The sequence below is a fragment of the Pundamilia nyererei genome, unplaced genomic scaffold, assembly GCF_000239375.1.
Source record: "Pundamilia nyererei isolate P.nyererei 1_Seehausen unplaced genomic scaffold, PunNye1.0 scaffold00005, whole genome shotgun sequence".
Classification (NCBI taxonomy): Eukaryota; Metazoa; Chordata; class Actinopteri; order Cichliformes; family Cichlidae; genus Pundamilia; species Pundamilia nyererei.
Genome location: NW_005187406.1, coordinates 3,536,166 through 3,552,727, shown reverse-complemented (window position 1 = coordinate 3,552,727; position 16,562 = coordinate 3,536,166). Strand labels below are relative to the sequence as shown.

Below are 16,562 nucleotides of genomic sequence, written 5' to 3'. Positions count from 1 at the left end.
GTGTGTGTGTGTGTGTGTGTGTGTGTGAAGGGTTTGGTGAATATAAAAACAGCCCACAGGAAAATCTTTTTTTTTTAAACCTTTCTAAATTTTCACTTTATCATTAACTTATTTGTCTAATGATTCAGTGACTTCATGATCTTCAAATTTAAAGAAACAGATTTACATTTTTAGATATTGTTAGAAACAAAAAGGACCAGAAAAAAGCTTAAAGGACGCCTCATTGTTCTTAATAAATGAGATTTGAAGCTTAAGCCTAACTTTAAACAGAGTCAAGGGGGCAGTTTGCCCATGTTTACAGTCTTTTTGCTAAGCTAAGCTAACCATCACCTGTTTGCAGCTTCATATTTAGCATATTGACATCAAATCTTATAGTTAAGTGAAAGGAATCCAGTTTCTTTCTTATCTGTTCCTTTAAATGATGAGTGAGTGATCAGATTGTATTTGAGTTCCTGACCTCTTTAATCCCTGAAATGTGATCAGATCACCAGTGAAAGTGAAAGAAAACAGGTTTTAAATAACTATATATAGGTATGTGTGATGTTTTTATCTGGATATGAGTTGATGTCTGCAAACATTTTTATTTATCTAAAGCCTTTAAAATAATAACGGAACTGAAGCTACTTAAGTTTCCAGTTATGTTGCGTTATGACAGATTGCACGTTTTCTTGAAACAAATCCTCCATAAACTGGTTTAATTCTTTCTCTCTCTTTGGTTAAAATGTGCAAACTGTAAAATCCGTAACTGTTTTCGTTGGTTGAAATGAAAACCTCCCGACTCTTGGCCCGATACAGCTGGCACTGAGAAGTGCTGTAATTTACCCATTTCGTCCTGCAGGCAGCATTTTGTGAGTGCGTGACTTATTCTGTGATCCGGCAGCATCGGGCCGATGATTCACTGTTCACAGAACGGGACAAGTCAGCACTTTGGATGCTGAAGTGGTTTTTTTGCCAGGTTTTAATCGTGAAGCAATATGAATACACACTGCCCCCTGCTGGAATGGAATGTAAAGTCATGCAACTGCATCAATCTACTTTAAAGAGCTGCATATGCAAACTCTTCAATGCAGAGTTAACTTGTTTGTATTCATCTTGTTTTTTTGGTATTCTGTGGTTGAGCTTGTTACTGCTTTAGAGGTTTCTTTGTAACCTCTGGATTGAGCTGATTTTTATTGATATATGGATTTCATGTGTCTCCTGCTCAGGTCTGGAGTCTGGTTTTGTCACCTTGCCTCGCCTTTCGCGCTCCGAGCGTCAGCAGCCGTCCATCTCCATCCCCACCTCCTGCTCCACCAACATTCACCGCGGCTCTCTGACCGACCCCTCTGACATCATCTTGTCCACCTGCTCCGCCTCTGTTGAAACTTCCGACCCCTGTCGCACCACTGCCTTTTCCGACTCCCTTCCTTCCCTCACCTCCCTGGATACCTTCACTTTTGACCTTGGCCCCTCCCTCATGAGCGAGGTATTTAGCCTCATCGATGGCCACCCGGAGGAGCGCAGCCACACCTGGGAGGGAGAGGAGATAGGGTCAGCATGCGGGCTGACCGCTGAAGGTTCAGAAATGGACTCCTTGGCCACAATCTCATACGTCGATTCATTGCTGAAGGAAGACTGTGGGAGTGGAAAGATCCCACATGGGGCCCAGTGGGAAGAGGAGATGGGGAGCGCAATGGAGTCGAATGGAGTCGGGCTTTCTGTTAAAGTTCCTGATGTAGTGATGGGGTCTTCTGAGAGGGGAATGATGGGAGTAAGGATGGAGAGCAAACGATTTCAGAGTGCTACAGACGTGCTCGCTCGTCACTATGGTGCCGGCCTCTTAAAGGGACAGAACAGGGCTGAGACCGGAGATTCAGAGTTCATGAGCCAGCCAAGGAAGAAAATATCCTACAGTTATATGGATGACGAGGACGAAATTAAAGTCTGAGGTCAGAAAATCAAACGTGTTGGAAAAAATTGTTTAAAAAAATGTGATGTGTAATTCCTCTGAAAGTCCAATCAAAGCAATCATGTAAAATCATCATGTGGTTGACAAAAGGCTGGTTCTGCTGACAGAACGAGCATGGAAACTTAACACCCTTCGCCCTTAATACAGACTTCCTTCTATGCAATCGTGCTCCGAGGATATAAAATTTTGATTCAAACCTGCTGCTGAATGTACCTAAAAGGAGTGAAAGACTTGGCTGCTGCACGTTTCCTGCTCTGCACAGGAAAATAACTGAAGCAATGGAGGGTATGGAAAGTGCGGATGTACTAGCGAATGTAGTTACAATCAAAGGAAAGCCCAGCGTTACTCAACGCGGAAGTTGCAACGCCTGACGTTCACTTTATCCTTTTTTACACTTCCTCATATACGAGGGGGAAAGGCTTCCGGTGCAAGACCAGATTACTAATGAGAACACAGAAAGGAAGTCGGAGGGGTTGGAAAAATATATTTGGTCTTAACACAAACTTTTGCTATCACTACAATCTCTTTTTACTCAGGAATATACTAGCAGGGGAGAAAAAAGGGAAGAACAGAAGAAAAGGGGAAATCCCAGAACTTACAGTATAAAGTCTCATCAGATAATCAGAGATCTCATTTATTACACTACGTGGACCAATGTAATACTACGCGTAATACTGGTATTTGCTAGATGCAACTAAAGCCTGAATTATATATTGTGCATTGTATGCTGCAGACCTTCTATATAGATAATCTGTGCACCTTTTTTATGATTATGAAGTCCGACCTGTGTATTGCTTTTTTTTTAATAGAGGAAACATCATGCATATGTTACTTTATACAGCTGCACATGAAGATATCTGCTGACCTCCTATGAATATGTACATACAGTATGAGCACCTGCAGTAAGTACATAGTGCAATTCACATCCATATGCTGCAGCCAGTACCAGCAATTATACTACAAAAATATAAAATGACAATAAAGGTGTTTTTAATGAGTTGTGCATTCATTTCAAGTTGGTTTAAAGGAATATTCCAGACACACTCTATAAACCCCAAAACACTGCTGTAAAAAGTTTGAATTTTCGAGGACTGTTCAAAGTGAGCACAGCCACTATCGGTTTATGGGTGGGGTATCGTTTAATAAGTGAAATGCCAAAACCAGAGAAAAAAAAAGTTTTCCCACACTAAAATAGCTTACACAAATACAATTGTTTTGTACATTTATGGACAATTCCACAGGAAAACAGGAAAATATTTTTGCTGTGAATTCATTTATCATAGGTCTATTTTTTTTCTCTGACCGTAAAACCATCAGAATAAATAAAATTACTAGGCTGGTTATGGGGAAAAAAAATCTGCAACACTTATAATCAACTTACTGGACAATCTAAGCGTACCCAGCACTCTTTGTCTTTTTTTTTAATGACAAAATATAAAAGTGTTTCAGCGGCTGTTCTGCTCGACTCAATAACAGAACTTTGAGGGACGTTTGTTTCTCACTGTGCCATAGAAGGAACCTCTTTTGCCTGTGATGGTGGGGGAAGAGGTGGAGGGCAGTTTGGAGCTTTGAGTCCAGGCTTTTTCGGAGGAGGCTTTTTCATGCTGGCCTGCTGTCCTCGGGGTGCAGGCATCGGATGGGGCCTAGTGTCTGGAACCGTCGCAGGTGCGATCGGGGGTGGAGGGGCATGTGACTTGAGAGGTGGCGGCGGTTTTGGTTTGGAGAACTGAACCGTGACCTGCTCGTTTGGCTGGTTAGACTTGCTCGGGGGGAAAGTTCTCCTTGCTGTAAGAAAGATAGCGGGGGGGGAATGACAGCACTGAGTGCACGAGTACAAGAAGTCATGCACTTCTGAAAGCGAAAATCACAAACCTTAAACAACTGAATTATATCTGTGGTATACACTGTAAATAAAAGACAGATTTAGCCGCATTTTTAATGCCTGAGCTGAAACACCAGACACGATGTGATATAACAATAATTCACATACTGCAATTTATCACCTCTTTTGCAATTTATGTCCTCATATTTAAAAGACGTCATTATCTGTGTTATCCAGTAAGATAAAGTTATCTCACTTCTTGGTTTTTCTGCTGTAAAATGAGATTTTTGAGCAACACTGCCCCAAATGTTGACATGTTGAGTCAGTCTTATATCAGTCTGCAACTGAAAGGCATTAAAATGGCAATTATATGCAATCTGTTTTTCCTAATACAACAGTTAACACCAAATAAATCACATGTCTGTTACAATCTGCTCTAGAGGTTAACACACTCTACATGTTACATAGACTATAAACCTATCACTATATACATGTGTCAGGTTTAGCTACGGTTTCAGTGCTCGTACAGTCTATGTTTAGCCGATATGTACAGATATGTAATTTCTCATTCAACTATATTTGATTTATGTGTTTAGTTTACTTCATTGACAGAGTTTCATTTAAATTCTAGTATCAAATTTCGACATCTGGTGGAAGTATATGACTACCCAGTTGCTTTACATTGTATAAGCTATTATAGAAATGCACTGCATTTAAGGAAAAATGGTTTGGTAGATAGATGAACAGCATGATACTTATAAGGCAACATCTTTCAGCCAGCGAGGCAGTTACAAAAGTGTAAGAGATGACGCATGAACCTAAAGATTGATACTCTGGTCAGCGGTGTGAGACTTCCTGTTTCCTGTGTACATCCTGATTGTTAAAATAACAGCGGTAGATGTATTTTTCCTCATATTAAAATACATCGAATTACCAAGCCACTCTTTTGACTAACGAGTCTGCACTGAGCTTTCTACAATGGAAAAGAAACAGTAAGTGCTGATAGAGATACCCTCAGTCCAAAAATAGCTCCTTTGGGAGGGATATTTATAATATGGTAAAAATTACCCTGATGATCTCATCTTTATGTACTGAGATCATGATCTTTAAAATTTGAAAGATAATGCGTAATAGGATATCCCAGCTTCACCTGCGTCAGCTTATATTAGAGTAATGTAATGTCTCGTGTGTACGTATGAAAAACTAAAGTGCTTCTGGAGAGGCAGTCCCAGCTCGACCTGTTTGACTGAACCTTTGACTTACGTTTAAACGGTGACGCGATCTTCACTAATGCCCTGGGAGAATCTGGCGGTGCTTCCAAAATTGGCTCGAGCGGGTTCTGTTCTGAGATCTGCCTCTGGGTGGGACTCCGGGCCTGGCCTGAGTTTGTCGCAGATCCCGCTGCTCTGGGAAGCGGAGTCGGGTTCTGGTTTGCTGTTGAGCTGGATGCAGCTGTAGAGTCAGAGGCCGGAGACGGGCCGGGATCGGTCAAGGATGAGCTGCTGGGCGTCCTGTTTGGTTGAGCAGGTGCTGCCGTCTCCGCTTCAGGGCTGCCCCACGTGGAGGTGCCACTGCGGCCGCTCACAGAGCCAGATTTCACCAGGAAGGAGACGCCGCTGTCCTGAGAGGCTGTGCTGCAGGTTCAAGTATTTTAAAGAGTTTCCACTTTTTAGCATTTGTAGCCACTGAATATTTAACATCATATCATAACATATCTTAAAATATAAATATCTTTGATATGATTACTGCACTTATTACCTACCTGTTTGTCTTGGAAAGAGGGAAGTGATATGCAGACGAGGAGGCTGTGGAGGAAGAGGAGGAAACAGTTCTGCTCAGTTTCCCCTTTTCTGGGACAACGGGAGAGGGCAGAGACGCATCCAGGACCTCGGGAAGTTCTGGGATCTCGAACGAGAGAGCTGATCAAAACAAATAAATAAAAAGAGTCTTACTCATTGCATTCAGCTGATGTACACGTTCATCCCCGTTCACATCATCTACATTCATCTTTGACCTGCTCCACTTGCCACATGCACAGTTTCCTGTGCAAGGGTGCGTCTAAGGGTGTACTAAGTTTCTGAGCGGGTGTTGCAGAGAGGTGAAAAATAACACAGGCTTTATTCATTTCCATGTTTTTCTCCCGTATTCTTGACAGAACAAAGCAACATTCATATTAACTGCAACTCGTGTTTTTAGCAAGATATAAAATACAATAAAATAATTGTGGTTATTGCAAATACGAAAAGAAAAAAATATGTTACATTAAAACCACCCACACATGAATTGTGGTTAACAGCAGACTCAGTCAGAGCAACTGATATTGTGTAAAAGTGATTCTGTGAAGATCTGTATTGTTTGCGATCTGGCTTTCTTACCAGATAACTAAGTCACATACATGTCTAAGGGCCCAGTTCTTCATTTTTCTGTATCATATCATATCCCCGCATCAGTGTATGTATCTTTTAGCCATGCTGAACAACAAGTCTTCAAAGAACAACTTTCAGTTTACATTAAGAGTGCATTTACCTTCGGGGAAGAGATCAGAGCTGTACTGAATAAGAGGCTCAATGACTGTCACCACCTGGACTGAAGAAGCTGAAGCCATGTCAAAGAGAGCAGCTTCCCTAACGAGGCAAAGTGATTGAGAGAGCAGAGAAGGACTCACATAAAGCACAAATATTGTTAACAGTGTAAGAACAGGAATAACTTGGAATATGATTAAACACACGTACCCCTCAGCTCGCGGCCAGAGCAGGTTTGGTCCCAGGACGATGGCGATGTTACTTGGTGTCATTTTGTTTATAGCCTGCTGCTCAGATAACAGAGACAGGAACTGGACCAGGTACCTGATAAGCAAGAAAAGAAGATGGAAAGAAAAAAATGAAGAAGACTTATAGACATATTAACACAAGATATATGAAGATTGAAATAAATATAAGACTTGTTGATTTCCTCTGCCATGTTAGCAACACTGAGGCTGTGCTTTGAAATAAAGGTCGTATGAGCCAAATGTTAAGCCTTTTAATGTGGGCAGATATATCTGAGTGGTATCAGATCAAAACTTTGTTTCTCTGCTTTAAGTTCACTGCGTAGCCCACTCAGTGGTGTTACTTTTATACCTCCAACATGCACAATGAAATAATAGAAGCTGACTCTAAGTAACTGAGGGACAGGTACGTTTATATTCCAGGTCTAAAAAGTACACACAGTGATTTCATGATCACTAAAATGTGTTCAGAATTTGCAATGTGCTGATGAGTCATCCCATAAGTCACACTGCTCTCCCTAAACATAAAATGCCTTAAAAGTATCACTATTTGTATCGGTATTAGCAATACTGGCCCTGTATTGACTCGGTATCAGATTAATACCTAAATTTGCAGTATTGCACAGCACTATTAAGCCACACATAATGATAACATGTTGATGCATAGTTCGCTGACTTAGTTGATGAGGTATGGTGGTCCTTAAAGGTCAAAAACAAGAAAACAGCAGCAAATAGAGAAATTCTGCAAAAGCATGCAAAACACAAAGGAAGTAAAATAAAACACAAAGGAAGTAAAATAAAACACAAAGGAAGTAAAATAAAACACAAAGGAAAGAGGAAAAATGGCAGCAAAAGCTCCAAAATAACGTGACAGCACGCTGCAGAAGTGAGACGCTAACAGTAAAGGGCTAACAGCAGGCATGTGTCCACAGTTACATGAATCATGTGATTAAAACACACATTACACAAAACATCAGGGTTTTTTTTTTCACTTCTATTGTGTTTTACTAAAATTCCTTTGTTGTTTATTGGTTGTGTCTTGTGTTTTTGTGTGTTTTTGCAGTGTTTTTTCTATTTGCTGGTGTTTTCTTAGGTTCCAGTGCATTTGACCTCTCAGGTCCAGGACCAACAGAAGCTAATTCAAGACACATTAAAAACTAACTAGACATCTGAGCAGAAACACAAGGGCCAAAACTGAACCCAATACATCTTTTTTATATTGTCTTAACCACACATTCTATATATATACAAAACAAAGAGCCATCATGACTCATGAGCCAACAATACTGCTGAAATATTTCAGTTAGGTAAATTTAAAAAACAACAACGACTTCTTCGTCAGAACATTTGATCGTGTGAGCGCAAAAAAAGAAAAAAAGCTATTCACAGACTACACACCTGAGGTTGTTGTAGTTTTCAGGTGGCAGTTTCTTTAGAAGTATCTTGAATTGTTCCAGCTTCTCTGACAGCTCTTTCTCCCTATGGGGTCAGAGGTCAGAGTTAAGGAACACACCACAGTCAAAATGAGAAATGTAGAAATCGATTTTGTACAGACCCTGCTGCTTTAAACCAGTCGTTGTAGAGGTCAAACGTCATTAGAGGTTCGGGAAGTTCTCGGAGGTAACACTTCAAAGCTCCTGTCGACACATTCAGAAGTAAATCCCACCGTTAGATAAAAACACATATGTTTATTAACCCAAAATATTCCATTTTGAATTTAACCTTCTTGCTGTTTTCTCAACATAATCCATTAATAAACGCTTTTATATTGCACTGCTATAAATAATTCTAGCGCACTGAAGTGGTGTTTTTGATGTTCACAGGAAGCTGTGCTTGGAGCAAACAGAAGAGGAACTGGGTTGTTAAAATGAGCTGTGAAAGTCACATTGGCTGGCCAGATGAGGAAGAGCCCTCATGACGGGAAATGGAAGAGGGCACAGCCTCACCTGCCACGGCGTGAGGGTCCATGCTGAACTCGCTGTGGTCCACCGTCCCTTGATTCAGACACGTCTTCAGCCTCTTCATCACCGAGGCTGCGGCGGCCAAGCGAAACAGACCCTGAGGAAAGACGACGGTTCATGAAAAGCGGGAGAAAAAAAAGAGCGTTCGAGCGGTAGAAGTCGCAACCAGCCAGCAGTCAGTCAGTTCAAATCAACATAACCAGGGAAAGCCCCCACGGCTCAGAAAGAAAGTGTTAACACCCTCTTTACTGATTATATACGTTTAGACACTGATTTTTTTCCACCCTTTCAGTTTGTCCATACAGTTTGTGCTTAACATGCAAAACTGATTACTTTCCCATCAATCTTAACTGTACTTTGTAGTTACTGCAAATGAACAAACATTAACACACCAATGCTCTAAACTTCTTTTTAATTTTAGTGAGTAAATCTGACTCCAGTTTTGCAGAGCTGCTGGCCCGTACACGTTGATTTAAATAGGACCTGTGATGTTAATTTGGAGCTCTTTTCTTTGTTCCTGTGATGCTACACTAGCTTTGGTTCAAAAGAATCACTATTCATATAACACTGGGCCTTTGTGCAGCTCCTCAATTCAGCCGATAGCTGAGCCGTGAGCCTGAGAAGACCATGTGATGCATTATAGTGATCCAAGAGTATACAAAGTGTCTAAATTAGTGCTTAGAGCAGCATAAATCCTGAGAGTTACATAACAGTAATAACCTCAGAAAGCAATATGATGTGCACTCAGGCTTGGACGGTGCACAGCAATTTAAGTGGGCAATGAAAGCACTTTTAATTTGCATATTTCTGGGTCTGCGTGTTATGACTGCGAACACTGTGCGGTACCTCCTCTCTCATGCCTGTTCTCAGCAACATGTGAATACACTCCTGGATGGGCGCCGCGATTTCTCTGTTGCTTTGAGACAAATGTGAGAGCAGAGGCTCCCCGTAGACCTTCTGGTTGGAGAGGCTTTGTGACGACTCTGCAAAACACACAGCAGGGCATGATGACACGTATCGCAATATTACATCAGCGCAGCGGATGAAACGCACGGACCTGAGAAAACTCGGGTTACCTTTTTGACTGTGATCCTCTTTGAGTTCGCTGATGTTTTTATCCAGGAACATGTGAGAATTCTTGTGGTATTCTGCCTGCAGCTCGAGAAGCTATTTTTTGACCAAGAGAGAAGCAGAGGCGGTGGATATTAAAAGAAACAAAAGTCAAAGTTAAGAAAAAGGTCACATCATTACCGTAACGGTGACTCACACGAATAAAGTAATTTGCGTAGTCATCCTCCTTAGTTGCAAAGTGATACAGGTCTGCAGAGTACTGGTCCTACGGAGACAACAGCAAAAGGTCAGAGATCAAGACGACGCCATTGATTCCAAACAGGCGGAAGACAGACACTTAAACACTTGTACCTTGATGCTCTCCAGCTTCCTCCAAGCTTCTTCCATTTCTTCCCTAAGCCCATCCTGCTTTGCCTGAGGTCCAGTGCTAGCCTGACTCCTGACCACACATACACACACACACGCCGACACATAAAAAAATTTGAAAAATTGTGGGGTGGGGTGTGTGGTTGAAGTGCAGGATGTTTAAAAACCTCACCTCATTCTTGCATTGTTCCAATCTGTTGTGAGCTTTGCAAACTGCTTTTTGTTCCTTAGAATTTCAGGTAAATCATCCTAAATGGACACAAAAAGGGAAAAAAAAAGATTTTATGTGATCATTTAGTTACATCTAGAGGATTGTGCATGAGTGTAGTCTATGCTTCTAAATAATCACATACAGGGGATGGGCAGAATATAGCAAAGACTTAACAATGACGTTCAAGTGGCTACAAAAGCACAAGTAGTTAACTCATCTAGCATTTGACGACCTCCTCTGTACCTATAATGACGAGCTTTGACACCTCAGTGTACATCAGTAAAGTTGTGGTTTGATGACCATTTGAACAGTTTGGGGGGGGGGGGTTTCCAATTAATGTTTGATGCAAACTGAGTCATTTTGTTCAACAGGAAAGGGAACTATGAGAAAAACCCTTCTGTTCATGAATATTAATGAAGGAGCTTCACGGGTTAAAAATTAAAAAAGCACTTTTAGCCTAAATTATATCAGAACATGTTCTTGGTTTTGCTCATCACTGATCTTCTGTTCAGCAACATGAACATTAAGCTGTTGTCACCTCGCTAAGCTTGTTTAGTGGCTCCAGGACCTCCTTCTCCACTTTCACCTCAAAGTCTGCCAGCATGTTGGCCAGCATCTTCTCCATGAAACAGCACATTTCCAGCACCCTCCTGTCACACACACACGACCAAATCATGATAAATATCCACCTCAAATCTGATATTCTGTTTTGGAAATATATCAGAAGACATGCTATAAATTTCATTTAAAAGTGCAAATAATCAGATAAAGCATGTTCCTTCAGATTTAAACTAGATAAATCAATATACAAAGCAAATGGCATGCATGCAACCCATCAGGCTAACCTATTATAGCGCTAAACTCTAAATAAAGCAGATGCACAGAGCTCTGGTAGCAAGTCATAGACAGCATCCTCTTTCTTTTTTCACCCAGAACTGAAAACTCGAAAACCTCCACACTACAGTCATGAGGTTTTTGCATGACTCTAGTGTCAGTAAGAGCATTGGAGTTCAAGTACAGAACACAGATGGATCAATGGAGGGGTGGAAGGGTAACTGCAGAAGATCAAACCTGTCACCTGATTGAGGACTCTGCATCGAAGTCTTTCAGACTCTCTGCCATGCTGACAGACAGAAGCATCAGAGGAAGTTTTTTCTGTAGAGAGAGGAGGACATGTGACATTTTTCAGTAACTAACAGAGCATTTCCATAAACCACGCAGATGCATTAACACTGCTACCATTCGTTTTTCGGCCTCCAGCCCCGGTTGACTCTGCATGCAGCTCTGCAGCTTTTTATGGAGGACCTGAGCTGCCTTCCTGGCTGGTTCAATCCTCTGCTCCACCTTTGGTCAAACACACATACGGTGAACCTTAGAGCGTCTAATGATGGTATTTAATGTATTATTTTACTGCTATAAATGATGTGTGCAAACGAAAAATGCTATTGTTGCATAAATTTACATGAAATAGAACGTGGGTGGTAAGTGAATGTGTCCTCTAGTAGAGCTAGTAGAGCATCGCTGTGGTAACCATTGACAATATACAGCTATGGCTATAAACCACACTGTGTCTTGAATAATACGTTATTCATAACAGTATAAGAATAAAAGAAATCTGTAAGGGTAAAGCAGATTATTTTTCTCACCATAACCAGGTCTTCATGTAGAAGGTCGGTAGCATCTTGTGACCTGCAAAAAAAATGATATTAATTTAGAAAAGATCTGCTGTTTAATGTATTGTTTTAGCATGATATTTAATGCAGCGGTCCCCAACCGCCGGGCCACGGACCAGTCCATGAGTCGTTTGGTACCAGGCTGCAAGAGTTGAGGCTCGGGGTTAATCATTTTCATCGATAACTCGGTTTCCTTGGGTCTTTCCCGTGTGTTGTTTTTTTTTGGTACTGGCACTGGTGTTACTTACCGTGACACCTTAAAGGGCAGTCTGTGAAAATATTGTCGGACATAAACCGGTCCGTGGCGCAAAAAAGGTTGGGGACCGCTGATTTAATACATATAATTAAGCTAAGGATAACACGTGTCTGTTGATATTCAGTTTTCTAAATGTATTTAAATCAACTGAATTCAAACATGCAACCTTGGACTGTGATATTGTGCTGCTGTTTTTATATTCTGTGGCTGGTTACTCAGCTAATCAAAATGTGAAAGAATTCTGTTAGCTGTAGCTAAAAAGAAATAAATGTCAAAAAAATAAAGGGGCTTGAAATGTACATTTTGACTTAAATCGTATCGGTCTCAATGTTTGAAACCAACCTGTAACCTGTGCTTAAAACGGAAACTTGAAAAATGCTAGCATTAGCATGCTAACGTGCTCACAATGAACATAGCCAACATGACATCACACACTGGTTTTGAAGTTTAAAGTTTACTATTTCAGTCATTGCTATCTTTTTTTACATATATATTATTATTTTAAACTAGACATAACAAACCAGACCTGGACTTTAAGGCTGGTAAAAATGTAAATACACCATTACTGCTTCCATAGGAATTCAGAGGATAAGTAGCAGAGAAACTGTTAAAAACCGCAAGAGCTACATTTAAATTAGTATCTACAGATTACACAAACTGTGTAATCTTTTCATCTTCATGGCAGTACAGCTATAAAAAGATCGAACAAGTGTGGCTTGTTTGGAAAGGTTCTTAGCAGAAAGGCTCTACAAAAAGAACATTTCAGCTCAGCATGGTGGCCGTGCCTGAAAAAAGTACAAATCTTCTGGAGCAATGTCACAGCTCCATGTTTGACCAAAAGCCCCAGAGAATCAAACCCAGAGCTATACCCAGAGTATCGACACAAATGTCTCATGTATTAAGCACGGTGGTGGAGGGGTGATGATTTGGGCTTGTTTTGCAGCCACAGGATCTGTGAACCATGCAACCACTGCGTCAACCATGAGCTCTTCTGTGCACCAAAGTGCTCTAGTGTCAAACGTGAGGCAATCTGTCCGTCAGCTAAAGCTTAGGTCAGAAAGGACATGCAACAGAGCATGATCCTAAACGCTGCAGCAAACCTACAAGAGAATGACTGGAAAAGAATCAAGGTGTTGTAGTGACCACGTCAAAGCCCAGACATCAACTTGAATGAAATGCACGACATGTGAGAGAAGAGTGGGTCAAAATAATTCCGTAACGATACGAGAAACTGATAAAGTCATACAGAAAATGAGTACTTCACACTACTACTTCTACAAACTGTTGAATCATGGGATGTACAGTTAAATCTAGTTTTCTAGTTCATTAATCGGGTAAAATACAGTTTCAGCCATTATTACTCATTTGTGAGACTAGATAGTGGGACTATCCAAAAGTTGTCCAGTTATAAATAGAGACCCAAACATCAAGTAATACACATGAAACACCAATATAACCTAACATAACCGAAATATCATGAATATAGTCATGAATCTTTCTCATATATATGTAGACTTGGACGATGCATCACACCCTGCTGACCATCAGAAAGAATGCCACTTTAAGGCACTTCTGCACTGGCATCAGTCTTTTATATACAGTCATTTAGCAGGTAAGTGATGTTTACCATGTTGACTATCTCAGTTTAGCATGTTGCTGTGCTAATTAATATGTGCTGATTAGTCACAAACATAAAGTACAGCCCCAGTTGACTAGACTTGCTTTCAGTAACAAATCAAATGAAACTTTCACCAAGAAGTCATCGCAATTTTTTGGTGTATTTGAGCACACCACGTGATAAAGTTATTTCTGTACCGGGTAACTGACTTTCCTACTGTTTCAGTGCAGTGGCCTCGCAGTTTGCGCCTCTTCTGCATGGGGGACATAAATATATCTAAATGTGGGGGTGGTAAAAGATAAAGGACATTTTAGGCCTGAATAACATGCGACACCATGACAAGAGCCTAAGCATGGGCGTGTAGGGTAGTGCTGTGGTTTATTTAGCACCAGGTGGGGAGGACTGCAACACCACAAGTTTCTCTGCTGTCACAAGAGGAGGCAAAGCAATCTACAGAGAGCCGATAAAAGTCACTGCAGCCATTATGTTTGTGCTAAGCTGAAAGGAAACCAAGCCCAGTTCACAAAGAGTTCAGTTATGCTTCAGTACTTCTAAGGTATAGTTTTAATTCCTCTCGTGAATCTAAAATCTGGCCTTTCGCAACACAAGGAGAAGAAATCCTCAGTAGGTGCTTGTTTTAGAGCACATATACTTTATTAGGAATTGTATGTGAGACCTTAGAGGTGTATGTGTTTAGATCATTGTGCAATATGTCTATTTATATGTGTGTTTATTTCATCAGAGCTCAGCGCTCCAGTACAAAGTGAAAAGTGCTGTTCGTGTTAGTTGGAGCCCACGTTGCCCTGCTGCAGATGCACGCTGCCGAGTTTATTATTAAACCAGAATGCGTCAAAGGTAAAGGGAGCACAGCCTGAAACCACACTCCTCTAGCCCTGCTGCATGCAAGCTTGTACCAAGAAAACCAAATAGCGCAAAGGTGCATGATTTAGTCACCCACTTCTTTGCTAACGCCAGTCACTCAGTGGTAGTCAACCACAGGAATGCCTAACATAATCTGGCACCTACTTTCAACTTTAAGGTGTTGTGCAAAAGTCTTAAGCCATCCCATATTACTTCATTTTTTTGCAAGGAAAACAGGAAATGGGTGTTTACTGAAACATGTGCAAACCTGCATGGAAATACAGTATATAAGGCAAAAACAGAGTTTTGAATAACTACCAAGTCTATTTTTCATATGACATATTTATTCTTCGGGGCAGTTTGAACTCTAGTATGCAGGTTTTGTGTAGTCTTCGGGAATAGTTCTCTGGGCTTCTTGGAAGATATTCAAAGCTGTACTTTGGATTTTGGTCTTTTGTTCTGTTCTCTGTCCAGATGTTCCCAGACTGCTTCAGTGATGAGGTCCGGGATCTATAGAGCCCAGTGCATTACTATTCCACTGTGTTCTGATACTGCTCTGACAACGTGTTTGGGTCTCGAAGACAAATGAAGTCAATCAAACACTTTCCCCGTGCAACATGGCTAAAGTCCAGTAAATCTATGAGTTCTATCAATTTTGACAAGCTCTCCAACACCACTCGCTGAAATGCAGACCCAAACCATGACAGAGCCTCCACCGTGTGTTACAGATAAACTCTCCTGACCTGAATTTCAAATTTGGATTTAACACTCCATCAGACCCAACAATTTTCAGTCCACTTCTTGTGTAATTAGGCATACCTCAGCCTTTTCTCCCCGTTCCCCTTCAATAAGCTACCTGCCAGACACCCTTCCACTGAATTTCTAACGAGGCTTTAGCGAGCAGTATGTGAATCAGCTGAAGAGCCTTCAAAAAGCCCGGAGAACTGTTGTGACAAAGGCTTTTATTTTCCAGTTAATGTTTGCACTGTTGAAATATCAGTTTAGCAATTTAAAAGCAACCTCCTGGCAAAGAGCCACCATCTTTCCAGAGTGTGTTTCTAACATTCACCACAACCTTGAGTCAGTTTCTCTGTTCAGAAGTGCTCAGCCGCTCTGAGTCCGAGGTTTCCCTCAAAATCCAAACAGTATGAGTCACTTTAAAGAGGAACCAGCTACTTTACACACTTCCATCACACTGAAAGTGAGAACGTACAAAAAACCAAATCAGATTATCAAACTGACACGAAAACTGCACTGAGAATTCCCCTCCCTCTTAGCGTTAAAGAAAATAAAGTCTCAAAGTAAAGCGATCCATCGTATTAGTAACGCAGCGGTGGATAATTTTTCATGTAGTCTGATAGCAGGAGTGGCATTAAGGTGGCTGGTAGTATATGATGAGCATAAATGACAAAAATAAAGCAGAGAAGTCTCAGTGATATTTCCCTACAGACAGCCACCGAATACTACTGTTCAAGCTGATGTATATTCATTACACTATGGTCACGGCTGTGGTTACTGATTTCTTTATCTAATGCGGCAATATGTAACTCAAGGGACATCTGTCTTACACGACGCAACGTTTGGCGCCACAGAAGACCTTAAATTTACTTTAAATGTGATCATAATGTCGTTTAAATGCAACATTCAGAATACAAGTTCAGGCTTACCTTGTCGCAGTGCCCAACTGCTTCAGGATGCTCAGAGACTGCCGGAGCATGCTGGCAGCAGAGTCCAACCAGCCTTTCTACCTGACCTACCCACTCTTGATCGACTCAGCACGGTATCCTGTTAATTAAAAAAGAAAAAAAGTGGAGGAAAAGTCCACACAGGCTCCAGGCTGCGTTACTGCATCAGGAAGAGAAAGCACAGACCGGTGGCTCTGCCTCTGCTTTGTCTGGTTTTTGTGTGTTTATGCATGCGTGTTTTGGCCTTCAGTTTTCGTTCTCGTTTCAGGAGCACGCTCTCAAGTCACGTCGAGCACAAGTCAGCGAATGAGGAAGTTGCACAG

The 16,562-nt window shown here is 41.2% G+C and overlaps 2 protein-coding genes across 2 annotated transcripts in view; one reads left to right on the top strand and one right to left on the bottom strand.

The window, feature by feature from the left end:
• The window catches only part of cdc42ep1a (CDC42 effector protein (Rho GTPase binding) 1a), a 13,026-nt gene extending 10,081 nt beyond the window's left edge, over positions 1 to 2,945 (top strand). Inside the window, exon 4 of the mRNA XM_005721819.1 lies at positions 1,206 to 2,945. Coding sequence (XP_005721876.1) covers positions 1,206 to 1,927 — 722 coding nt within the window. The 3' untranslated portion in view covers positions 1,928 to 2,945. The remainder of the gene's footprint in view (positions 1 to 1,205) is intronic.
• A 324-nt stretch (positions 2,946 to 3,269) lies between these two features.
• sh3bp1 (SH3-domain binding protein 1) lies at positions 3,270 to 16,531 on the bottom strand. The gene is made up of 18 exons (XM_005721818.1): positions 16,222 to 16,531; positions 11,793 to 11,835; positions 11,386 to 11,490; positions 11,225 to 11,301; positions 10,685 to 10,796; positions 10,108 to 10,184; positions 9,921 to 10,008; positions 9,766 to 9,834; positions 9,575 to 9,665; positions 9,345 to 9,481; positions 8,484 to 8,595; positions 8,093 to 8,174; positions 7,936 to 8,016; positions 6,503 to 6,616; positions 6,297 to 6,394; positions 5,533 to 5,689; positions 5,034 to 5,404; positions 3,270 to 3,733 (listed from the first exon to the last, which is right to left on the bottom strand). Exons 1-18 carry the CDS (start codon positions 16,269 to 16,271, stop codon positions 3,447 to 3,449), a joined length of 2,151 nt encoding a protein of 716 aa, XP_005721875.1. The 5' UTR covers positions 16,272 to 16,531; the 3' UTR covers positions 3,270 to 3,446.
• Positions 16,532 to 16,562: the final 31 nt, after the last annotated feature.